At 40.6% G+C, this 27,674-nt stretch overlaps 1 protein-coding gene across 5 annotated transcripts in view; it reads right to left on the bottom strand.

The window, feature by feature from the left end:
* Positions 1-27,674, bottom strand: part of fat3a (FAT atypical cadherin 3a) — a 185,074-nt gene that overhangs the window by 75,619 nt on the left and 81,781 nt on the right. For 3 of the 5 annotated variants that reach the window (XM_084950510.1, XM_084950505.1, XM_084950507.1), the window contains exons 3-8: positions 26,817-27,140; positions 22,352-22,413; positions 14,035-14,349; positions 12,880-13,090; positions 9,580-9,648; positions 6,141-6,280 (exon numbers count right to left, since the gene is read on the bottom strand). In XM_084950510.1, coding sequence (XP_084806636.1) covers positions 6,141-6,280; positions 9,580-9,648; positions 12,880-13,090; positions 14,035-14,349; positions 22,352-22,413; positions 26,817-27,140 — 1,121 coding nt within the window. The remainder of the gene's footprint in view (positions 1-6,140; positions 6,281-9,579; positions 9,649-12,879; positions 13,091-14,034; positions 14,350-22,351; positions 22,414-26,816; positions 27,141-27,674) is intronic. The other 2 variants (XM_084950506.1, XM_084950509.1) reach the window with 1 other exon arrangement.

Below are 27,674 nucleotides of genomic sequence, written 5' to 3'. Positions count from 1 at the left end.
GTCAGTTCAAAATTGTTTTTTGAAACACACCACCCTCTTATTCCCACAACAGAATTTTTGAAAGCTGCATATTAGTGGTTTTTGAATTGAATCTTAAGCACACAATTTTTCCCTTAAATTATCTCCAAATATAATGGCATCATGTGTGCGTGCATGTTGGTAATTGTAGGCATATGTGCTTTGCTCAAATGAGCAGCAATCAGCAGTAATCAACCAAAGTAATTGTTAGTAAAAACTTGAGGAGATGAACAATTTAAACTGGTCTTATTTCCTGAAAAACATCAAAAAATGTCTTGATGCATGCTCAATCACCCAGGTAAGGAAATCACAGAAAGCTGACTCTGTTCACCTGGACATAGTGTTTTAAGTAGGAGAAATGTTTCATCACTCTTTTAAGTGATTTTTTCAATCTCAGCTGACTGCAGGTTTCCTCAGCCTTATAAACAGTACATTCGCATAATAACCAAACCTAGCACCACTGATTAACAATGGGTCATGAGGTCAGTTTCATGATTGTTAATATGCAAATTGTCATGACCATTGATCAATGACCATGAGTACTATTTACAAAGAGTTAGGGAATAGCTCACAGCATTGTATGATAGTGAAAGAGGTACACTTAGGCCCCCTCCTTGATTTAGAGATGGTCTTTCTCTTTTCACATAAATGGCCTCTTGGCAGCTGACCATGTCAGAAGCTGGCCAATCCTGGCAAAAACTAAGAACAGGGGCCCCAGCAGGCCATGTCCCAAGCCACTGTGAGCAGCCCCAAGAATCACCAAGTATCCACTTCCAGGGGGAGGCAGCAATGGCCTGCAGGGAGCAGTAGGGAGGGGAGTTACATCTCAGCCTCCTTTAGCACTAATGATACTTGTAATAAATGTAGCCTATTTGCAGCTCTGGAGGTCAGGATCAATAAATTGAAGACTCAAATTCACGCCCTTGAAAAACCTGTAGCTTAGCCAGGCCCCTGTAGCCAGTGCAGCCGAAGGTAGCGTGGCTCCTGCCAACTGTCTCCCAGCAGATTGTCCCCAGTAGCTGGGAAAACAGGATGGCTGGGTGACGGTGAGGAGGAAGCGCAGTCCTAAACAGAAGCCCATGGTACACTACCAACCTGTTCATGTGTTTAACTGCTTTTCCCCACTTGGCAACACTCTTGTCTGTTCTTAGACATGTGAAGCTAGAGACACCACCAACCATAGTTAATTGTCTTCCAGGTGCCGGAGCAGGCGACACTGAGGGAAATTTAATTCTGCTGGCTAAGGGTAAACATAAATTCAGTAAAATTATAATTCAAGTAGGCAGTAATGACACCCGGTTACGTCAATTGGAGGTCACTAAAAGCAGACTAATTAATGTAATAGATGTAATGTAATAGATTATCGCTCCAACTACAAATTCGAAAGTTGTCTCTTTAGACGCAGAGAATTCGACCGGGTAAATTGGAAATTTTTTTAGCAGTTTTAAGCAAATTTGGATTTGGTTCATTCTTCATAAATTGAGTCAAAATACTGTACAGCTCTCCGGATGCATCTGTTAGGACAAATTATGTAACATCCCAAAGCTTCAATCCAAAGAAGGGCACCAGACAAGGCTGCCCACTTTTCCCCTCACTTTTTGTCATTTTCATTGAACCATCAGCAGCAGCAAACTCCCAAAATGTAGCCTGATGGTGTATTACTTTTCCTTAAAAACACCCAATTGATAATTCAGCCTGGGCAGCACGGTGGCCACACTGATTCTTTGTGTTTTTGATGATGTTCAGTTTGTCACTGGTTCATTAGTATTTTTTTTCCTTCTTTACTCACGAGTTTGCATGTGTGGAGTTTGTGTGGAGTTTGCATGTTCTCCCCATGTTTGCGTGGGTACTCCGGCTTCCTCCCACAAGCGCGAACTCAGAAGAGGGAGCAGTTAAGATAGTTTGGGTGGGCTAGGGCTGTGGCTTGCCTCAGACATAGGCAATTTGTATATTTGTTTGTGAACCTCCATCTGTTTTGTCTTTCAGGATGCATCAGTGGGGGTCATGAGACTGAGTACTGGGCCTTGTCCCCTGTGTCAATCCAGATGGTTGATGTGGACAATCACTATAAATACCTTGGAGTACACATAGATAATAAACTGGACTGGGTTAAAAACACCACTGCACTATACAGGACGGGCCAGAGTCGTCTCTATTTTCTGAGACAGGAGCACGTTCAGTAAGAGACTGAGATTACCCAAAAGCGATTTATATATATTAAAGCAGTGGTTCTCAAACTTTTCACAATGAGTACCACCTCATTCTCAATATGGCTCTTCCAGTACCACCCTTATGACCAACATTAATGTACAGTAATAAAGGCCTATTTAACACCACATACAGTTTAGACGAGACAATTTTATTTCTTATATGAATGCTATTTATTTTAACTGACATAAAGAGGATTTTACAAGTGATAATAATAACAACTGTACTGCATTAAAACATTCACAACAGGTGGGATATCCAGTCTTTAAGTGATGACCTGATGAAACCTGCTTCCCGGTCCAAACTACTCTACATTTATTATGGCTGTTGTGTTTTTACCATGTTTTAATGCTTTATATTTTGTTCTATTTAATCTGAACAAGCCCCTAAAAAAGTCAGTGATCACTGTTGGGCTCTCTCGGTTTTTATCATAACTATTCCTTTTAAAGCTCAGTTTTCAAAACCTTACAATGTAACTACAGCCCAGCCCATGCAGCAGTATATTAATGACTAAACTTATATTGCAGTTGTTCTCCTGACTGAAGTTTGGTCTGTTAACAGCACCCTGCCATGCAATTACATTTGTTCCTAACCATCGGGAACCCTCACTGAGTGGAAAAAAAGTTAGTATTCATCCTCCAGCTTCACTGTGTTTATGTTATGCCATAACCACAGTTGTGTAGCTAGCCACTACGCAGCACATCATTATATACCAGCTAGCCAAACTTCAGTAACCCTACAAACGCCACTGCTGTTTAGTTTTCTGTCTTCATTTGTGCCGGAAGTGATAGCAGAGCTGTACTGTACGTTTTAATTTTTGCTGTGGCGGTTAAGCTGCCGGATTTTTGGCTTCATGACCCTCCTTCATGGTTTGTGCACGTCGAAACTCAGTTTGCTCTTCGTGGCATTTTGGCCAACGACACAAAATACCATCATGTGTTGGCCTTGCTGGATCCGCTGTTCACCCACCGTGTGATGACCCTCCTCTGGGATCCCCCCACCCAAGTGAAATACATCGCTCTCAAGGGCTGCTGCTGTGGTGCTACTCCCTCTCCAATGCAGAGCAGGCGAGAAACTCCTCTCTCTCTCGGGCCTGGGTGATGGTACTGGACTCGAGGTCACGGAGAGCACGTCGTCCTTGCTAGGAACGGATGACGGTGGATTCCTTTTCACTCACGTCTTCCTACAACAGTTGCCGGTGCGAGCTGGCCTCGCCAACTCCCCGCTGCTGGCCGCGAAGGATTACCACTCACTTGCAGAAGAAGTGAATCGCATTCTCCTGGATACTAGGAGCTTCGGCATCCAGGCAAAAGTTCCAGACTCACCGATGGCATCTCCCACGCCCCCACCGATTCTCCCGGGGGCCTCAAACTCATTAGTGGTGGCTGGGATCGCGGCACGGCGGCACTGTGGAAAAGGGCTGTGTTTTTACAATGCCGCTTTTGCACGGAAACAAATCCGCCAACGCTCTGTAGCGGCCGTGACTACTGGAAAGGCTACTCTTTATAGAGGACTGATGCTCGGGGAAACGTTTTCTGGTCGACTCCAGCTCCCAGAAGGGCCTCAGGAACGCTCGTGTTGTCTTTGCATATATATTGCGTATATTATTTTAATTTTTTTTTTAAATTGGGGATTTCCCGCATACCACCAGAGAGAGCCCGCGTACCACACTTTGAGAAAGACTATATTAGGGCTATTTCTTATATTTTATAAACGTTGTAAAATATTGTATTATTTAATTTGTTCAGTCTGTTATTGTTATTGTCTTGGAGCAGCTGTAACCCACATAATTTCCTCAGGTATAATTAAAGTATTCTGATTCTGATCCCTGTTTCTGCCTGTAGTACTGACCGTTGTATGTGAAATATATGGAATGAAGACAAAGTTCCTAAAGCAAACACACTTGGTTGGTGCTAAGTGTGGTCCTGTTCCTTAGGTTGGGGTCATCCTGTAATCTCTTAAAAACTACTTCTACTGCTTTAGTGACTGGAAGACAAGTGAAGAGAGATGTAACATCATATGAGACCATTGTTTCATCTGCCTCCATGATGACATCGCTCACCCTTCTCAACAAAATCCAAGGTGTTCTGGATGTGGTGTTTAGAGCTGCCTACCAATGGGTTGAGGATCAAAACTAAAAACCTTGAGATGTTATAGGTGACCGAGTTGAGCATACAGACAATTGGTCTTAAAGGTACAAACTGTTTATTAGCAAGAGAAGCCTACAGAGAGTCTATGGTGCTCCTCTTGGGAAAGCAAATGTGTTTGACACAACAAAGCATTCAGACCAGATTCTTTGGTTGTGGTCTGAAGGGGTGTTGCACCAAGAACCTCCTTTGGATTGGTTTGGTCGATATGAAATGGTTGCAGTTACCTGTTGTTTGCATGGAAGATGCTGATTTGTCCACAAATACTTACCATTTACTCTATGAGCTTAAGTACCCGGGCCTCCACCAGATATTCCTAGTCTGTTTTCCAGGTATATCTGGCATTCTTCCTAGCCTACTGACCCAACTCATCACTAGATAGTCATGAGTTGACAGCTCTTTCTCCTTATCCAAATGTCCAAAACAAATGACCTCAGATCAGATAATATATATTTAAAAAAAACAGATCACTGAAATTTGGCATAAGGTGCTATGATACCAAGTACACCACTTTAGATTCAAACATGGTGTTTTTTATGGCCAACCCATACCTATGACGGAAGTCCAATAAAAAAAAACAACAACACTACACTGGTTTATCAGGCTATTCCTCCCAAGCACACCTTTCCAGCTCCATATTTGCACACATGAGTGAAGAAATCTCTTGGGAGAACTATGAATTCCCCAGACAGACTAACTAAAGACTCAAAGAAGGCTGGGAATTCTGAACTATTGTTCTGGGCATGGACAGAGGTAATGTGGTGGTGGTGGTCTTTAGCCAGGGACTTGTGAGTGTCCTCACACCCACCCAGCTACTCTCACCACAGGCCACTCCAGAAAATGATTACAGTCCAGCCATTCTCCAGGAGTATGGTTCCAGAACCCTTGCTATACACTGAGGTATATTTATTCGGTAGCACTCCATGTCCTGCACTTGCTCAGATTCCTTCCCCACCAGTGAGGTGATGTTCCACATCCCCAAAAACGAATGTATTACTGAGGATACACAGGCCCAGGACTCCACATTTGTCTACCACCCTGCCTAAGGAATCTATTGTAATCCAAATGTCAGAATTATTATGGAAGGTATTTCTAAATAAGGGGACCAGTCTGAATAGTCTGAATAGAAACACTAATTGTTCTTTTCATTCCTATCCTCTGCAAACCCAGTGGAATGGTAAAATAAAGTTCTTACAACTTACACTTCTTGTCATTACAAACATAATGGGAGTGGAAACTGGTGACATAATCACAACCTCTAACTTACTGGTTTGCATTACTGGACATTTCTGGTAAATGGGTTGGTTCTTATATAGCATTTTTCTACTCTACTGGAGCATTCTAAGCACTTTATAAAACATGTTTCTTTCACCCATTCATACCCATTAATACAAGCACTTTTTTCTCTGCTTTTTCTACCTAAATGCTATCTAACTTTTTTGTTTGTTTTTTCTATCTAACATTCATACACATTTACAGTCCTGCTCTACCTCCTGAGCTGCAGCCACCCCAATGTGTCACACAATCTTTCTGTTCCATGAATTTACATGTAAATAATTTAGCTGAAATATTTTCATGTCCCTAAACATGATTTTTATCTATCTGGTCATATGTACCAATTCCTATCTAGTGAATATTTTCCAATTTTAAAAGGCAAGAAAGTCCACATTTTGAAATTTTTTCCACGTTTTGACACAAGACTGTGCTACAAAATCAGTTGAAATGTACCAAACTGTAGGCAATGCTGAAATAAAGGAAAAGTGGTACCTGGGTATATGCAGTGTTGGTGCCATCTGTAGCCTGCACTGTCATGTTGTAGAAGGAGCACTGTTCAGCATCAAGAGGTTTGGCAATGATGATGGTGCCCACAGTCTTCGCTACATCAAACACACTGTCACTGTTCCCACCTGCACCACAGCACAAATGTCAAGCAAGAAAGGATGGCCAAAAAATGCAGATCATACCTACTTTGAATGCACACGAGTTATGATGAATATGTGAATAAACACAAAAACCACACAATTTTATTTTGTGGATCAGTGGGTTCCAGTCATGTAAAACATGCGTTACTGAGTCCTGAAATGCATGAATTGTTTTTTGGGGTTTTTTGTACAATCTTAATCAGTAAATTAACCAGTGCAGTGTTGGGATAAGGGAAGAGAACATGACTAGAGACCATTGCCTAAGAGTTTGTGATAGTGCAAAGGAGGAAAGGATGGCTGCTGACAGGTTTAAGCTCTTCCATCACACACAAACACACATCACAAACTCCTATACACCACAGATTACATATAATATACAGCATATGCTATAAAATGCCAATGTGAAGCAAAAATCACAGTAACACACTAAAGCAACAAGCAAAAACACTTTCCATGCTGGTAGTACCCCTCCCTTTTGCTTAGAGTGTGCTGCAGTTTGAGTGTGTTATTGCAAAAATTTCTCATCTATTTTTGTTTTTGGCTATTTTTCCTAGTTTTTGTTTGCTTTGTGAAGTTGGTGGACTAGGGTGTTGGGAAATGGGGGCAGCTGACTAGCAATCATGCCATGAAGCTGGTTCTAGCTGTCAGCTGCTCAGTGGGGGATTATAACGCGCCTGTGGGTGAGTTGGTTGGGTATGGAGGTATGGAATTTAACTATTTTACCACAAAGAGATAAATAGCGTAATCAAAATTATTGATGTTACATCAAAAGGAAGATCTCACTCAGTCTGGGGAGAGTGAGGGAGATTGCAGTGGCACTGCTGTCACATTTTCTTGCCTCGGTGGCAAAAAGACTTGCAGAGTGGCTGGATTCTAAGGAAGGTTTGCTAGCCCTCAGGCCATCCCTCCATTCTGCAAACAGCCAGATTAAAATATAAGAAATGACACAAATAACAATCAAAGTGCAATCAAAAGAGAGAAAAAGATGAAGGGGATGGACTGACAGTGAACATGTAGAAAAAGGTGAACAGTATTAATTAGTATTATATTAAATGCTCATAATTTGTTGACAGATGTATTTATTTAATTCTTATTTTTAATAATTATGATGTGTATTGAATAACCCTCAGCTTTGTTTGCTTGTTGTATATTGTCTCTTTTACCCCAGGAAGGGGTTAAATGAGAATGAAAAATAGAGTAAAAAAAAGTAAAGTAAGAACAATAGCAAGCCGGTGGTGAATGTAGGTATCAAGAGGCTAAGCAAAAGACCAGTGGGGGGAAAAAAGGAATGGAGAGATGCAGGTATAACAAAGAAAAGAAACAAATGGGACAGAGTAGCTGAATCTGTGTTGGGGGGGGGGGAAGAGTATCATTCTATTTTTCTAGTTTTTTGTTGTTATTGTTTATTTATCAAAATAATTCAGTTTATAGAATGCCAAATCACAACAACAGACACCTCAAGGTGCTTTATATGGCAAGGAAAATGATCTTACATTAATACAGTTATATAATACAATCAGAACACCCCTATGGACAAGCACTTTGGTGAGAGTGGGAAGGAAAGACTCCCTTTTAACAGGAAGAAACCCCCAGCAGAGCCAGCCTCAGGGAGGGGCAGCCATCTGCTGCTTTTTGTTTTATTTGGAACTTTATGCTTCACCTATGTGTACTTTGCCATCGGCCATTATAAATGGCTCACCTTTAGTTCACCCAAGTTAGTATTAATGGCCCAATGAAGCTTTCTGGAGCATTGAAGCCTATATTGAAAAAAGGGATCATTACTCAAAGCTTTTCACCACAGTCCTCTTTTGTGGCATCTGGTGGCCCAAAATATGAAGAACAACTTAAATCTACAATTTAAAATTAACTGCTTCATTATGATTCCCCACTCTATACAGCTGAGTTGACAGCCTCTGTTTAATATTATGTGACAATTCTGTCTGATATCAGGCTACCATTGTGGTGCATTGAAGATGTCTTGATGCTCTCTCAATCATCCAGGTAAGTAAACCCCAAAAGGCTGATTCTGTTTATCTGGACGTAGCATTTTCAGTGGGAAAAATATTTCGTCACTCATCCAAGTGACTTCTTCAGTCTCAACTGACTGCTGGTTTCCCCAACCTTATAAACAGTACATTGCATAATGACTGAAACTAGCCCACGCAACAATGGGCTGGGAGGTCAGTTCCTTGATCATTAATATGCAAATTCTCATGACCACTGATCAACAACTACTGGATAGCTGGACATTTGTCAAAGCTAGGAAGTCACCTAAAGAAAGCTCCAGCCAATCCAAGAGAGAAGGACAACTGCTGCCAACACGAAAAACCAGGAGTATCAGAACAGCTGAAACGCATTTTTTCTAAACACAGCACCTCTGTGATTTTTAAACCCCAAAACACACTGCACCAAAAATTGGTCTACCCTAAGGATTGGGTCCCCTGACACAAACAGAGTAATATAGTGTACGTTGTTAAATGCCAGGAGGATTGCCATGACTTATACATCGGCGAAACCAAAAAACCTCTAGTGAAGCAGATGGCACAACACAGAAGAGCTTCCTCGTCAGGCCAGGACTCCGCACACCATTTGCACCTACAGGCCAGTGGACACTCTTTCAATGATGAGGATGTACACATCCTGGACAGGGAGGAACGCTGGTTTGAGCAGGGAGTCAAGGGGGGCATTTACGTGAAAAGGGAAAGACCATCTCTGAAATGTGGAGGGGGCCTGAGGGTAGATTTTTCACCATTTTTACAATGCTGTAATTGCAGCCATTTCCCCAACTTTCTGTGAATGGTACTCATGGCCATTGATCAGTGGTCTTTGATCAATGGGCTTTGGTCAGTAGTTGTTCATCAACGGTCATGAGAATTTGCATATTAAAGATCAAGGAACTGCGCTTCCAGTCCATTGTTCCTTCAGTGGGCTAGTTTCAGTCATTATGCAAATGTACTGTTTATAAGGTTGGAGAAACCTTTTTTTTTTCCTTTTTGTATTGTTTTACTAAACCTGCATCCCATTCAACTAATCTTGGCTACAACAGTCCATCCATCTCTCTCTCTCTGCCTCACACATACACAGATAGAGACACATACACACATGCGCACATTCGAAAAACCAGCCACATCCAACTAATCAGTTATAGCACATGCACCACAAGCACAGATGACAGGCAGAGGGGTGCATCACTGGTGCAAAAACAGTAAAATAAAGAATGACAGAAAAATAATGAAAATAGGGTGCTGAGAAGGCAGAAAATAGCAGTAGTGGAAGGGAGATACCTTCTGAGGAACAGTTCCTGCCACAAGTGCTCTGCAGAATATAGAACATCTCACGGAAAGACCTGGGACCTTATGAGCATGAAGCATTGAGAAGAGACAGGAAAGATGAGGTGAGACAGAAAGGTCAGAGAGCCTCCAGGGGGAGGACAAAAGAAAGGAGAAGAACTAAGTTTATACAGTGCTGTGCAAAAGTATTTGCCTTTATCCTGATTCCTTATTCTTTTGCATATTTGTCACTAAATGATGATTGCATTTATTACGGGCCATCAGAATTAGAATACTTTATTAATCCATAATGACATTATATGGCACCCAAACCTACCTGGCTCTGTGTGCAAAAGTAATTGCCTCCCTTGTTAAATCATGAATTAACTATCATTAACCACAGTGTGGCGGGGCATGGTGTTATGGTATGGCTGCAGGGGAGGCTGACACACCGGAGCTCCATCAGTTCATCATGCCTCCCCTGCAAAAGACTTGCTGGGACCTGAGGTTGTGGTTGTTGTGTGGGGTGTAGCCGAAAAGCTGCAACACAGTGTTGTGAGAACAGCAGCTGAATAAAAAGTGCTAAAAAGAGCAAACTATGTGGTCAGGTCCGTCATTCCTGTGCCACACTGAGCTCAGTTTCATTAGACACACTCAGGTCTGATTACTGATGAATCAAGCACAGAAATTAAAAAGAACCTGTCCAACAAAGTGATGTACGTTAAGGTCTCAAGTAGCAACACATCATACCACTATCTGAAGAAACAGTTGAGAAACAAAGTTTGTTTTTTCAATAGGAAGAGGGCCATGTGACACATCAAACTTATTGGTAATGTCACAAGAAAAACAATGGTGTGCTTGGTTTCAACATAACTTTATTCTTTCATGAGTTATTTACAAGTTTCTGACCACTTATAAAATGTGTTCAATGTGCTGCCCATTGTGTTGGATTGTCAATGCAACCCTCTTCTCCCACTCTTCACACACTGATAGCAACACCGCAGGAGAAATGCCAGCACAGGCATCCAGTATCCGTAGTTTCAGGTGCTGCACATCTCTTATCTTCACACCATAGACAATTGCCTTCAGATGACCCCAAAGATAAAAGTCTAAGGGGGTCAGATCGGGAGACCCTGGGGGCCATTCAACTGGCCCATGACGACCAATCCACTTTCCAGGAAACTGTTCATCTAGGAATGCTCGGACCTGGCACCCATAATGTGGTGGTGCACCATCTTGCTGGAAAAACTCATTGGGTTCATTGATGAAGAATGGACCCACTATCGTTGTACCCCATATACCACACCAAACCATCACTTTTGTTGTTCCAACAGTCTTGGAGGGATCCATCCAATGTGGGTTAGTGTCAGACCAATAGCGGTGGTTTTGTTTGTTAACTTCACCATTCACATCAAAGTTTGCCTCATCACTGAACAAAATCTTCTGCGTGAACTGAGGGCCCTGTTCCAATTTTTGTTTTGCCCATTCTGCAAATTCTGTGCGCCGATCAGGGTCATCCTCGTTGAGATGCTGCAGTAGCTGGAGTTTGTAAGGGTGCCATTTGTGAGTAGCTAATATCCGCCGAAGGGATGTTTGATTAATGCCACTCTCCAGTGACATGCGGCGAGTGTTACACTGTAGGCTCTTGCTGAATGAAGCTAGGACAGCCACTGATGTTTCTTCATTAGTGACAGTTTTCTTGCGTCCACATTTTGGCAAATCCAACACTGAACCAGTTTCACTTAGCAAGCAGTTTGCTAACTGTAGCATGGGAGATGGGTGGTCTCGTAGGGTGTCTTGCATTGAAATCTGCTGCAATGACCCGGTTACTGCGTTCACCAGATATCAACACAATTTCGATCCGCTCCTCACGTGTTAACCTCTTCAACATGTCAATGGCTGTGAACAAAGAGAAACTTATAAATAACTCATGAAAGAATAAAGTTACATTGAAACCAAGCACACCATTGTTTTTCTTGTGACATTACCATTATTGGTAATGTGACACATCAAACTTATGTTTGATGTGTCACATGGCCCTCTTCCTATTGAAAAAACAAAAGTTGTATCCAAGATGGCCGACTTCTAAATGGCCACCATGGTCACCACCCATCTTGAGGAGTTTGCCCCCTCACATATACTAATGTGCCACAAACAGGACATTAATATCACCAGCCATTCCCATTTTATTACAGTGTATCCATATAAATGGCCCACCCTGTACATTGGAAATAACATGAAAGTGCAGTTGTTTTTTATTGCATCATCAGCTGGGATTCCTGGTCTGTGTCTTTTGCCAAATTTACAAGTGATGATCACATATACCCATGATCACACACACTACATGGTCTTTCAGTTGACTTACCTGTGCTGCTGTAATGCTAAATATTCTATGTTTTATCCTTTTTTTCCCTTTTTTTTTTTAAAATAAATAAATAAAATGTTGACCTTCTTCATATTGTTTCCTAAATAAGTAAAACACATTTTTTCAAGTTTCAGATTATGAGAAACTATCATTACACACAAATGAAGTGAGAAAAATGTGTTTGAAGTGAGAGTGACATGGACAGAAAACAAAGAAAAAATACAAAGAGAGGCAGAGCTAAGGAGAGCCAGAAGCACAAGTCAGAAGGTATCTCCAGGTTAATGTACACTGACTAGAAAGACAAAAAGTGTATTGTGGGAATGTCTGTCATCCCCTGTCGCATTTATCTATATATTTTGGGCTGATTGGAGCCAACAATACATCACAGCTAGAGACCTGTCAGAGTACAAATACGGTCTTTTTTTGTTTGTTTGTTTTAAATACATTACTCACTCTCTAAAGTCTAATTGTTTTTGATCTGGTAATTTGTGCTGCTTCTGATACAATGCGGGTTGTTACTGCAATGAACTTGGCTAAACTATGTTTATTAATTAACACAGTTTTAGTTGATCACTCGCCTCCAGTTGACATTTGTTTTGTGATAGCAGCATAATATTAAATTGCCCTGCTTAGTAAATATAGCTGTGAATACTTTAATGAAACAATCCTTTTTTTTTTAAACAAAGAGAGAAAAATAAACAAATGTACCTAATTTAAGTTTCATCCTGATTTTAATTCATATTAGACTACCAACAGATTACTTGAACTGGGATCTGAGAAGCTGTCACTATGGTAACTGGGATGGGGAGAACATACCATGTAGGCCACTATGTCTGAGCTGTACCTCATTTATACCAACACAACATGCATCAAACCTGAGCACACCCTTCCTTACACAACAAAACCCTCAAGTGGTTTACGAAGCATACTCCATTACAGGGGCATTTTACCTGTGATGTCAAACCACAAAGGGGTGGAGCTCTGCTGCACAGATACCACACCCACAATCTCAGCCACCCTGTCATTCTCCATCACAGTGAAATTGTAGAATGGTTCATCAAAAATCAGCGGTAGAGTGAGAGCTGGTGGTCGGCGGATCCATTCAATGTGCAGTCGCGCTGTGGAGGATTTCTGAGGACGTCCATTGTCTGTTGCTTTGATCTGAACATAGAGGAAAAGAAAGGCAAAGGGTCTTTTGCAGACTAAAATATTTCCATATGCTATGATACAATATACCCCACAACTATATCACGCCATTCTTGAAGTCCACAGTATTCATCACTTTAAACGTTAACGTGTTTGCTGTGTTTTTGGTTTTTAGCTGGCATCAAATACAGACCTTCCACAAGTTGAAAACTTAGATTTCCTTATTTGTTTTGGTATGCTGGTTGATTATTTCTTTGTTGTAACAACACTTCTTGCCATGGTCACAATAAACAGGCATCGGAAAGCATATTTATTTCCCCTTGCCACATTTGTAAGGAAAATGCATTTGTGGGTTTAGGAGCAGAGTTGAGTATATGGGTTGTGCCCTTGAAAAACTTCCAAACAGCTTATTCTGTTATTGACTCTTGTTTGGCATTCTTTATTAGATTAAACGGGGACTCTGTAGCATGTGGAAAAACCACACACAGCCACAAGAGCCTGGCACCTTATTCTCATGCTGGTCACCAGCTTGGTCACACACTGCTGTGAGATGGCATCCCATTCTTCAATCAGCATTTTTGAAGAATGGTATTCTTTTGTCAGAAGCCAGATAACAAAACTAAAATCAGTGTGCATCAATTAAATAAGCACCAAACTCTGTTATTTTGAGTGCTGTTCAGGCAACCTTAATGATGAAGAAATATTTTTAAAGAGCATTTCCTAAAATCAAGATCATCAAGAAAAACAAAAGTAAACACACAATGAATCTTTTACACACATTCCCTAGATTCAGAGAATATGTTCTCCAGATTGTAGAAATGGACAGACCTGCCTCAAACAAGTCCTTCACACCAAAGATTAAGCGATTAATTTATGATTTGGAGTTTAGAAAATACAACTTAAATGTTCTTGAACTCACAGAGCAGACATGTTTAACAAATTTTTTAAAAAATCCATACAGTCAGGATGTCGTAGCTCCCTGCACTGAAGGCCTTGCGTGAAGATACCACTGCTGTCTTGGGGTCGATGAAGAACTTCCCATCCTCATTGCCATCCACAATGCTGTAGGAGAGGTCACAGTTTGGCCCATCATCACGGTCATAGGCAAACACCCGATAGATTGGTTCTCCCTTCTTTCTACGCTCCCTCTCTGGAAGTTTGACTTGATACACCTTCTCAGGAAATATGGGCTTGTTGTCGTTTTCATCCAGGACTTGAACTATCACCCAAACAGTACTTTGCTTGGGATTAGGGCCACCATCTGACACCAACACCTGTATGGGCAGAAAGGCTCGTTCAAAAATATATACAGTGTTCCTAATCACAAACTTGATCTTTCATGACGCATAAGCAACCAAGTAGAGATTGTCCCCCAAACATTTATTAGTGTGATGGCATCAGCCACACATGGGTAAATTAGTCCATTTGTTCACTTTATTAGTTTGTTTTGCAGTTTTCTTCATTAATATAATTCATTAATCATTTGGTTAAACCTAACTGATATTATCAGGCGCGCACATAGTAGCATTGTGTGGTTTTTCTAAAAATGTTTTGTTATATTAATTATGTTTCTCTTTCTTTGAGTTACCTGGTTTTGGGTGGTGGCTGTTTCCTGGTCTGGGCAAAAGGCGTGGCTGAGGACTCTGAGAACAAAATGCCTGCTCAGCAGGACAGACCATGTGCTTAACAGGTTATTTTAGGTTTAGTTAGGTTATTCTGTGCTTAGTTAATATTAATGTGTTTTTGTTTTCCCCCCTATTGTGTGAAAATGGTTTGGTCAAACCACTATAAAAGCTACCTTCATGTGTCTTTGTAATTAGGTCAGTTTGTGAGTTAAGTTGTGTCCACTTTGTTTGTTTAAGTTTCTGGAAATGACTTTTTGTAGAGTTATATTCGGTTGACCTCTTTTATGGGCCTGCTAATTATGTTTTTGAAATTTGTCATTTTTGAACTTTTTGAGGGTTAAAATAAAGAAAACCCCTTTTTGAAGACATTTTTTTTGCCTGTGTCCTCTATGCCTTGGCTGCTTGGTCCCTCACAATTAGAAAGTGCAGCTTATTGAGACCAATAGTTAGTTTTAAAATTAAGTGACTGCCAGAGTGAAATTTAGAAGAGGTTGGATAGATAAAGCATTGTTGGGACAAAATATCTGATATGCAGTCACTATTACATAGTTTGACATATTTACAAAGAACAACCCAAATATTTTGTTCTTGGCTTCTAATCAAACATCCGGACTCACTATACTGCACTTTGTGCAGGTGAGTACGTAGAGCAGGTGCGATCTAGCAGAACAGAAATAGCGCTAAACAGTCTACTGAAGATGTTATCGCCATAGCAACTCCATTTTCAGCCATTTGGACCACTGACAGAACTAGAGGATGCTCTTTGTTGACTTTAGAACTGTCTTTATTACCATCATCCCAAATATTTTGGTCAGAAAACACACTGGCTTTGTCCCAACCATCCACACCTGCATCAAGGACTTTTTGACTCAATATGTCAAATTTCCTCCACCTTCCTCGCCTGCCCCCCACACTTCCTTCCTTCCATTACATTGAAGACTGGAGTTCTTAGAGGTTGTGCTCTCCTTTATACACTGTACACCTTCACATTTATCTAGCATTATTAAATTTGCTGATGACACAACTGTTCTTGGGCTTATCTCAGGAGAATATCAGTCAGCATTCATAGATGAGACACAGTAGCTATCAGGATAGTGCTCAATGAATAATCTGGTATTGCAGACCAAAGAGCTGATATGGACTACAGGACAAAGCATTACTCAAACCAAGGCACACTCATTATTATGGGTAGCATTTCAATTAAAATTTAATGAGCTCCAGTTAGGGAAAATTGTCCTCAAACAAAGGTATTTGTATTTGTATTTTAACTCAATGCAATACATTTTGAAATAGGCTAATAGTCAACAACTGGATGTCAGTGAAAGAAAGCACATACAATTCAATAGTCTAATTCTGATACCCTTACTGGACATGACATCACAAAGTGAAGATAACCATCGAGTCTATTAAGGAGATGGTGCTGGACCCCCAAGCAGTAGGAGACCACAACCCACTGTTTATCCTTAATGAAGAAATCAATCATATCAAATCCTAAATTTATTTAGGATTATCTCTTCAGTTGCAATGACCACGATGTGTTCTCGTTTTGTTTTTTGTTTGTTTGTTAGTTAGTTAGTTTTTAACACAGACTAAAGGTGTTTGAAAAAGAGAAAAAAAATTGACTTCACTTGACATAATCAGAAAATAATGTTTCAGTTCTATCAGGCTGTACTGGAAAGCATCATAGGGTGTGGCATATCATCATGCAGGGCTCTAGACTAACTTTTTGCCATGGGCGCACCGGTACGCCTAACTTTAAAAAGTTAGGCGCACGGTAGACTGGTGGGTAATAAGCGAATGGATAATGCAGAAAACAGAGATTTGAGACGGGAAACTGTTCTTGAAGTACAGAGAGAGAGAGAGAGCTGTGCATGAAGTGTGATTTTTATCGTGGTGGAGGCAAAACAGCAGTGATTCCATGACGACATTTATCAAATATGAAGCGTAGTTTGCTGCTTCTTTTGCTGCTGGCTCGGTGAATTTTGGTTGGAGAGAGACAAGACCTGCAGCTCAGAATCAACGCAAAAAGACGTAAACACTGCGCGGACCCGACCCATCAGAATCGGTGAGCCCTGACAGTGTGGTACGTGCTGTCGGGTGAGAAAGCCGAGAAAGAGAAAGCTCATTCTGATGCGTCGGGTCCGCTCTGTGTTTACGTCTTTGTGTGGAATTTGTGTACCTGCTCTCATTTTCTGTTTGGCGGTTGTTGGAATAGTTTTGTGAGCTTTAATCTGAGAATCTGGCGTTTCTGACAAAACACAGTTATACTTAAAAGTCAATTCAGGATTTAATGAATCAATATCGCTTGATTCAAGCTACTCACCTCCCTCTTCCACCTGCACTTTCAACTGGACCACGGCCAATCAGAGAGGTGCAGCCCCTGACTATCTCTGATTGGTTTAGTCCACGACAGTGGCATAATATGTGTCTGTTGTTGACCACACGGAGAGTTAGAGGTTTTTTATTTTTTTTTTGTTACCCGAACAGTTGGTCGCACAGGTGCGACCAAATATTTTTTTAGTCGCACCACTGAAAGATTTGGTCGCATTTGCGACCAAATTGGTCGCACTCTAGAGCCCTGTCATGGTATGGCAATTGCTCTGTGCATGCAAAATCTAATCTGCTGTGTCTGGTGCGGTCTGCCATGAAGGTGACTGGGAGGAATGAAGATCTTTCCCACCCCTGCATTTATGACCAGTCGGTAATCAGACAGGCCCAGCGGGTTCTGTCAGACGCATTACATGTCCTTCATATGAGCTCTTGCCTTCCAGCAGAGGATAGTCCCAAAATACAGGCTGAATTGCCTTAAGAATTCATTTGTTCCAACATCAATCAAGCTTTTAAATTACAGGTTTTAAAGTTGTTAATTTTTTAATTTAACGATAATGCAATTTGTGGCAGCACAGTCGCACAGAGATTAGCACTGTTGCCTCACAACAAGAAGGTCCTCCCTTTGGTGTCAATTCCACCATCAGCCCGGTGTCATTCAGTGTGGAGTTTGGATGTTCTCCCTGCGTTTGCGTGAGTTCTCTCCAGGTACTCTGGCTTCCTCCTACAGTCCAAGCATTCTCCACGACACCGTGTGTCCACAGGTCGCCCGTCAAACTGTTGCTCTCCTGCAAAACTTCATCACCCACCCACCCTACAGTTCGGACTTCGCACCCAGTGACTACCACCTGTTCCCAAAGTTGAAAGAACATTTGTTCAGAAGGCGATTCTGCAGCAGTGAGCAGGCATGACATGGGCATTGTAAAACTGCCACAGCTTCTACAAAAATTCATCAACCGAAATGGCGATTATGTAGACAAATAGATAAGTCTTCAAGCTTTAAAATTATGTAAATATTATGGGAAATAAACAGTTTTTTGTATTTCTAAAAAAATTGGGGCTCTTACTTTTGGGATTGGCCTCGTACTTTCAGCTCTCTCTTTACCACTACAGACCAGTATAGCATCTGCATCACTCCAGCCACAGCCTCAATCAGTCTGTTGATTTCCTGCTCCCCGAAACAAGACCCCGAGATACTTAAATTCCTCCACTTGGGGCAGCAACTCATCCCTTACCTGGAGTGGGCACTCTACCCTTTTCCAGCTAAAGACCATGGCCTCAGACTTAGAGGTGCTTATTCTCATTCCCACCGCGTCACACTCAGCTATGAACCACTTCAGTGCAAGCTGGAGTCCAACACCCGCTGGAAACAAGTCTGACTTATTGCCATCAATGCAAATCTAGCTCTTGGTTAAATAAGATCCGAATGCCCCACAGCAACAGGCCAGACACCCCATACTCCACAGGCACCTCCCAAATAATATTCTGAGGTAGAAAGCCTTCTTCAAGTCCACAAAACACAGGTAGACTGGTTGGGCAAGCTCCCACACACCCTCAGATATCCTCAAGCTGGTAAAAAGCTGGTCCAGTGTTCTGTAACCAGGACAAAAAACACATTTTTTCTCCTGTATCCAAGGTTCAACTAACAGACGGACTCTCCTTTCCAGCCCCCTGGTAAGGCTTTCCTGGGAAGACTGAGGAGTGTGACCTCGCTATAGTTGGAGCACACTCGCCGGTCCTCTTCCTTAAAGATGGGAACCACCAAACCGGTCTGCCAATATAGTGTACAGTAGTGATGTGCGGATCGATACTGAAATATCGATTCCTCTGATACCAGTCATTTATGTTCTAGAATCGATTCTCACATTAAAATATCAATACTTTAGTAACTTAGGCTAAATTTGTAGTGTATCATTAACACACAGTGGAAAGAACTTATTTCATTCGGATTGTCTACATTGGAAGGAACTACTTTCTCTTCCGCCTTTCATAGTCATGTGCGAAATACAGCTGTATAAATGTGTTGCAGCCCCTTGGCATGCACACTCGTAATTGGAGTTATGTGTGGACGTATTTTACATCCACAAATAGCCAAGACGTGGTTTGCGATACATGTGGCAAGAAAGTGAGGTGTTGTGGCAACACCACAAATTTGTCAAACACCTCAGAGTAAATCATATCACAGAATATGACGAGCGTATGTTGAGGCGAACTGAAGAGGAGGAGTGGACAGGGACAGGTGCTGCTAGGGCGAGACAGACGTCTCTCATGGAGTCCTTTAGTGCTGCAGGCAGGCAAGGTGTTCAAATAGCGCACAATTCAGCTTTTTTATTTCTATATGATGAATTCTGCATTATTAAGTGATAAGAACAAGTAATCTGATGTCCTGTAATCATTATGACGCTATAATTTGAGATAAAATAAATAAAATACGTTTTTGTACAAAGTATCGGCATCGGATCAGTATCGTCGATACCACCCTGAATTTTACTTGGTATCGGATCGGAAAGGAAATCAGTGGTATCGCACATCACTAGTGTACAGGGTTCATACGCCTTTTTTAGGGTCAAATTCAAGCACTTTTTAAGCACTTTCAAGGTCCCTTTTCAAGCTTTTCCAGCACATGCCCCCCCAAGAAAGAATGCATGTTTCAATTCGCATCCCCTCAGTAAGACCATGTGAAAATTAGGACAAATCATCCTAGGTGAACTTAAACACCTTTGTTCACCTTTTGTTAAGAAATAGAAAAACAAACCACACAAAAATACTGCAAAAGGAAACGTCGCCTTATATACATAGTGTATAAACTCAAAATGCACATTTCACTTAAAAATTAAGATGTGACAATGTGAACAAATCAACTTGTTAGAGATATTCTTCTCCTGTTGAACCCCCCACAAAAAAAAGAAATAAATAAGTCTTCTCATCAGAAATTGATGCTTCCTTCCTGTGTGACAAAAAATAGGAGACAGATGTTTGTTTTTTAAGTTAATTCCCAATAAAACTGTTCTATTGCTAACTACATTGCTGTCTGTATTATTGTTGAAGTCCTAAACGTCACCTTTAAAGTGTTTGTGCTAATAACATCATGTACAGTCAGACAGGCATGGAGAACAGCACTGACTGGGAGGCTTTGAACAGATCACATAGTTCAATTCAACATATAAGAATGCACAAGTATCTACTTAAAATCTATTGAATTTATCATCTGTGATATTATTATGTACAATTCCAATGTATTTTGTTCATCTCCCTTAAATAAACAGGCAGCCTTACAGTATGAAATATTCATATACAAATAATGTGTGTACTGTCTCAGTGGCTGATAGTGCCCCACAGGCCTCGGTGTGAGCTTGAAGACATTCATAATGTTTAAGTAGTTTAATGTGTCGGTGCTGACGATAAACACATTTTGAATGAAAGCCGGGGAACTTTGGTAGCACAGAAACAAGAGGCTATTCTTTGTGACCATAGGGATCAGTCATATTACCATTATTTCAAATACTCCAAAAAGCTGGGGTCCAGGATATAATTGGCCGTTTTTGACTACTTTTGATTTGGCCTCTATATTTCACCTTTAAAAACTTTTATCTTGCCAATCTGTTATTTTCTCATTTTGACATACTGTATCAGCACAATTTATCTAAATTCAGACAAAATTTAAAATACAAGTAGAAAGTGATATTTTTGACTGTAAAAACCACAAGCATGTTTAACGAATCATTTTCATAACTTGAAATGCAAATAGAAATTGTAAATTTTTAAAAATATGCACAAGTTTTGCAAACAACAAAGTTATATGGTACTATTTACCTAAAAATGCAGCCAAGGCTCAGACGTTTTTTATATAACCATTTCAAACTATTTACAGAACAATCAGGTGTTCTGCGTCAAATAAGAAGGCACAAAAATTATTTATGCAACTCCAAAAAATAGTTTGTGTCCACTATAACACAGATGAGAACAGCACAGGGATAAACCTGCAGGTTCTGACAGCAGCTGTGTCAATCAGGGTTTACACTGCAATCTGCCTTTGGTGGCTTTTTTGCAGCATCTGTCACATTCACTAGTAGAACTGACACACTCACAAGCAAAGCGTGTTTGCTGGCGCTCTCCTTAGAAAACGCAGTTTTTAACGTTTCTTCCTGGAGTAAACACCACCGTTTTATTAAAAACAAAAAACATTGGCTTTACGTGGCCTATCAACACAATTTAAACACTGGTATATAGTTTGAAGTCCGCACGTTCGACCCAAGTTGAAATGGAGACTCTAGGTCCGTCGACCCCAGAGGGTTAACCAGAAAGCCTAAATTGGCTAGTTATGTATCGGGCTAATGTTTAAAGCTTTCACTTGAGTAAATTAACTCATATCACTGCTAAGTAATGTTAGCAAAGTTCACAGCATATTCCATAATAGCGCTGCCATACTGCATCACACTCAGTGCATTTCAATCATTTCTCCAGGGAGTTTGATAGTTAGCAAAATAATAATCATATTTTTTTTAAAAAATAGCATGTGTAACGTACACGTGCTGGAAAATTATTTACTAGCACTCACCTATCATGCGACTGGAGAGCGCAAACTCCGCCATTGTTGTTTTCCATCAAACACTCATTAAAACAGCAACCTAAAGGTATGTTAGCGCACTCATCCCCGACTGTCCGAGGGAGGGGCGGGGTCACATATTGAAACAGACAGGAAATTTTGCCTCTACATTTTGCGACTCATTTTATTTCTCTACCTGATAAGAAAACTATTCAATCAGATAGCTATTTATTGTGAATGAAATACAGTTACACTTTCAAGCACTTTTAAGCACCACATCTGAAATTCAAGCACTTTTCAAACCTTGAAAAGACAACATTAAAATTCAAGCATTTTCAAGGATTTCAAGAACCCGTACGTACCCTGAGTGTACCAACAGAGATTTTCATGTGACATTGTAGAGACATGTCAATTAAGAAAACTCTACAACACTTAGAGCCTTTCATCGCCTCAGTTGAAATTGGCACTAACTTCTAGGCAGTCTGACAGTCTTGTTCCATGGCCTAACTAAACTCTTCTCAAAACCAAATTTTTGCTTCAGCCACTGCTCAAGCTGTGTTCCACTTGGCCTGCTGGCACCCATTGGCTTATTTTGAAGTCCTGCAGGCTAATCAAGTCCGACGGACTCTTTTTTTCAGCCTGATGGCTCCCTGTCCACCATCTGCTTTGGGGGTTACCACCCTAACTGGCACCAACCACCTTGGAGCCTTGCACCTTGCAGGTGCTGAACATTTTTCATTCATCTCTAAATCTCTAAAGCTACAAATCTTTCCTTACCTCTAAAATATGCTCTGTTTGTTGTTCACGGTCCAGTTTCCTGGAGGTTGTGGTGATCAGACCTGAGAAATAAACAGTAGACAACAATTAAACTATCAAACAAGAATTTAGGAAATGTGCAATCTGTTTGCTGATAATTCACTGGAGATAACTTAAAAATTAGTGCTGAGATTTGCCACGTTAATGCAGTTATGCCGTTAACGTCACTTTATACGTTTTGGGTCAACTCTAAAGGGTGGTATGCCTGGTGGTATTCCAGGCTTATGTGGATCGTCAAAACAAATTATAGCAGAAGACAGGTCTCCTTCATGCCTACATTATGATACCTGGGTTATCTTCTAGCCCTGATTCCTTCTGTATCAAAACAACTTTCTAATATAGTCATATGCTGTGTCCAAATTCAGGGGTAGCATTTGTGGGCCACAATTTTGGGCAATTACGTCACAGTGACGCGACGAAAGCTTTCCAAATTTGAAGAGTCCTCCAAATGTGGCGACAAATGCGTCCTACTTTTCCCCAGATTTGAAGGATGAGTCGGGTGTATCCTTGGTGGCCTACCATATCCCATGATTCATTGCGGGTCACACAGGAGAATTTTTCTTATAACAATCGCGGACGAAGAGGGAGGTAATGCGGGAGAGGAATACACTTTTAGAGTCAATTTTGATTTTTCCGAATTAACCTTTTGGTGATATGTTTTAGGGAACAAAAAGCAAACAGCTCAATTTATTAAAATGAGAGGAGAAAATGATCACGTCTTCACTGGGGTGAAGAATTCGGCCACTGTGGCATGGAGGTACAAGAATAAATCAATTTACATATCATATTCATAAGATTACGGTTTTATTAACCCTCATGCTGTACAGAACCTGTGATGTCCAGACGATATTTCTCTTATGTTCTACTGCGAAAACTTTTGGATTTAGGGATTAACATAGTTGCCATAGTTTTCTCTCTTCTCTTATTGTTTGTGTGTGATCAGGACAATTCTGGAGAAGATGGGCCTTCAGGAGAAAGTCACCTCCTTGGAGGCCAGAAAAGAAATGGGATACTTTAAAAAGAAATACAAAGTATGTATGTGTGTTATCAAGAAGATAATTCTTAAGAACACATGTTAATAAATGTACAACTACTAAGAGTTGTTGTGTTGTATTTATTTGCCTCCTGCCCTAATTTCCTCTCTCCCTGAGGACACTCCAGGGCCAATCGTACAATCGGACAGCCACCCAGACAGAGGCTGAGGACAGGAGAGCGCAAGAGAACAGGGAAAGGATGGACAGACTGTTTTCAATACTTGAAAGATTAGTTCCAAAATGAGTTATGCATTAGGACATTTGTTTATTTGGATATATTTGTTACGTTGTTATGTGTTGCATTAAACTAAAGTTTTATGTCATGAATAAATTATCACTGAACTCATTTTATTTACAGGTATTTTTAACATGTATGAACATAACGCTAACGTTGAACAATTTTAAATGGAGATTTATTTAATGAGAATGAAGTAAATAACAAAAACAATAAAACAAGAATATTTATAATACATCAACAAAAATCGGGACTGGGATCCTCCTGGTTAAAAAAACGGTCCAGGACTGGGAAACTCAGGTTAATCCTACAGTACAAGGGTCTGGTCTGGTTAAGGAAAAGGTGGAGAACAACATAAACAGTTTTTGTAGAAAGGTATGATTTCATTCATTTGAAGAGATCAAAGCATTATTCTGATTATTAAGCTTAAGTAAATATACAAATAAGCTGTGAAAAGACTTAAATTTTATACACTTTATCTGTGTAACTAAGCTTTTTTTGTGAACTCAAAAATAACAATGTTTTCAGCTTTGTGACATTTTTACAGCCTATCTATGCACACAAATAAGTTACAGGATCAAATGAATAATAGAAAATAAATAGAAATAGAAAATGTTCTTCTATAAGTTTCAAAGAGATTTAGTTTACACATTTTATATGAAACAGTAAATGTGCACAATCATTCAGCCACTGAAATTATCCATGAAACTAGTAATTCCTAAATGCGTGTAGATTAAAGGAAATTATTTTACCTGCATATGATTGTCTCTGATGAGCTTAAGGTACAAAACATGCCGGCGACGACAAAGTTTTTCTAGCTCCAAGAGAATTAAAAATGTACAAAAAATGGAGCGACATTTCTGGGTCCATTTTAAAGTTTTCACGCCGTGGTGCTGGCGACCGGAAAAACATGGAAGTAAGGGCGGACTTGAACGAAGGCTAGAGCAGTCAATTCAAACTGTCGGCCAGCTTTGACTTGTTTTGGCTTATGCTTTGGTCTTTCCTCTCATTAGCATTACTACGTCTGTAATGGCTATATTTTTCAGTGATCTGTCTATGACATATCTACATGGCAATACAATGACTAATACTTTTAATTATTTTAAAAACTATGAAGAACTTAACTTAAAACTATGAAGAAGTGGACCAAGCACTTGGGACAAATTACAATCCTGCCTTGACTGCACAGACTGGAGTGTTTTTGAAGCTGCAACTTCCGATTTGAATGAACATACTGACATCATACATAAGTTTTTGTGCAGACTTGTGTGGGCAGACTAAGACCTTTTGCAAATGCAATAATAACAAACCATGGTTCACTCCAATTCTGAAGAAGCTGCGCCAAGAAGGACCAAGGAGGAGACCTACAGCAGCAGGGGCTTGGCCCTGTACAAGCAGGCCAGAAATGAGCTGAGCAAGAAGATCAGGGTAAAAGGAACTGAAGGGAGAAGCTTAAAAACAGCTTCTTAGCCAGCAACCCTACACCAGTTTGCAGAGGCCTGCAGCACATCCCCAGCTACAGGAGTCCATCCCAGCACCCTGAAGAGAAGCCGAATGGCTAACAACCTTAACACCTTCTACTGCAGATTTGAAAGACAATCATTCATACCTCCCACCGGCTCACCCTCACCTAATGCCTACACAAAAAAACTACTTGCAGCCCTCATCCCCCTCCCCTCTGACCCCCGACCTGCATTAAAGATCCTTGAGGACGATGTGTGTCTGCTCTTCCAGAGACAGAAGACTAGAAAAGCTCCAGGACCTGATGGTGTGTTTCCCTCCTATCTGAAAGTCTGTGCCAACCAACTGGCCCCCATCTTTAACAGATCTCTGGAGCTGTGTGAAGTCCCCTCCTGCTTCAAACGCTCCACTGTCATCTTGATCTCAAAGAAGTCCACCATCAAAGGATTAAATGACTACAAGCAAGCAGCAGGTGAGCACTGAAAAAGCATCACATCCCACTAAGACCATCAGCACCGGCCTCCCCCAGGGGTATTTTTTCCTCACTGCTCTTCTCCCTCTACACTAATGGATGCACCTCAGGAGAATAATCTGTGAAACTCCTTAAGTTCATGGATGACAGGTACATCCATGAATCCACTGTCTGGTCCAGAACATGCTTACACATCATAACTGGTTAACAGTCAGGATGATATTTTCTGAGCCAAGGGAGTCCGAACAGAATGTCCCAAACTTAGACAGAATAGAATAAATAGAATAGATAAATAGAATCAGTAGGATAATATTAATAATCAAGTATAGGCAGGGAGGCGTCTTCTCTGTTTTATTCCAGGAAAGGAGCAGATACGGGCGAGGTCAGATGTGAACGGAGAGAGAAGAAGATTCACAGGGAGACAGAGGGACCGCCATGCCGCTTCCGGAAGTAGTCATAATAATACTTGTTATTGTGGTGGTATAAAACTGTATAGCCCAATCTGAAGGTCATCCTTCATGTCAGGCAGGTGGCTGATTTCACACCGAGGTCCAGCGCTGTAAACTAAGCCAATTACATATTTTAAACCATAGACATTCTCCTGTACTTCCTTAAGAAAAAACTGAACATGTCATAGCTGGAGCTCACCCTGCTCAAGACAGTGGAGATGATGGTGGACTTTGAGAGACCTACTACTAATTGGTTTTGCCTCATGGGGATGTTTTTATTTCCACATTATTACCCCCAGTTTTGGGGGTCTATTATCCAATTACATGAATTTCAGTATACTTCTACTCAATTGTAACCGTTGTTGTTAGGATTAAATTACTTGGATGTCTTGATGCATGCTCAATTATCCAGCTAAGTAAATCCCTAAAGGTTGATTCTGTTCATCTGGACATAGCGTTTTGAGTGGGAGAAACATTTTGTCGCAGTAATTGGTTACTGCTTTGTAAATTAGTGGTAATAACTTAGAAATTACCATATTATTAGGTTCTTGTTTCTGCCTTGTTACCCTGCTATTATCACTTTATTACCAAGCTGTAAGTGTTACTGCTACTTGTTATGCACAGCAGACAAAAGAAAGATAATTTATTACTGAAAAAAATAACCTATAACCTATAACCTAAACCTATAATTACAACTCCTGGTTTCTAATTAAATTTGCTTATGTTAACATATAGCACTACCTTTTTGATGAAAGATGCACACATGCTTTCTCACCAGTGCGGGTATTGACGGTGAAGAAATTCTGTGGGTTTCCACTAATAATGCGGTAGTTGAGCCTCTCAGCAGTAGTGGAGAGTGTGGCATCAGGATCTTGAGCCTCGATCTGGATTACAGAAACATCACGTGGAGAATTCTCAGGCACTGAGGTTCGGTACAGAGGTTCAGAAGTCAACGGGGCGTTGTCATTAACATCCTCCACCTGGATAAATACGTCAATACTGGTGAACTGAGGAACCACACCGTGGTCGGTGGCATAAACTGTTAGCCAATAGGAGTCCTTGCTCTCTCGGTCCAACATATCAGTGGTGTAGATCACGCCTAATAGGGGAAAAGACAAAAAGAACAAGAGCAAGAGCTTACTACAAAAGTATCAAAAAAAGAAATGCCACCTATTCAAATAATGCCAAAGCTGTTTTACACTGTAGCTGTACAACTGGCTAGTTCTATTTTAAACAAGAATAGAAATTTCAGTGAATCATTTCCATTTTGTAGCTCAGCAGGTAGAGAAGGTCATTTAATAATCCGAAGATTGGTGGTTCAATGGTAGCCCCAGTCTGCATGCCAAAAATCCTTGGGCAAGAGGACAACCCCAAGTTGCTCTGATACATCCATCAGAGTAATAAAATCCATGTTTCCATGTCTCTGTATTTATGTTAGACATAGACTTTATTTAATCCCACACTGGGGAAATTCACTTGTTACAGCAGCACAAGGGACAGGAAGAAAAGGTGAATTAGAGATGCATTAGAAAACAATAAAAAATAAATAAATAAGAAAAATAGCCTGGAAATAAAAAAAATGGAAAATACTATACTAGGGACACATGGGTTACTATATACATTAAAATACACA

The sequence above is a fragment of the Perissodus microlepis genome, chromosome 14, assembly GCF_051167445.1.
Source record: "Perissodus microlepis isolate ML-2025 ecotype Zambia chromosome 14, ASM5116744v1, whole genome shotgun sequence".
NCBI classification, from domain to species: Eukaryota; Metazoa; Chordata; class Actinopteri; order Cichliformes; family Cichlidae; genus Perissodus; species Perissodus microlepis.
This window is presented reverse-complemented; position numbering and strand designations above follow the sequence as displayed.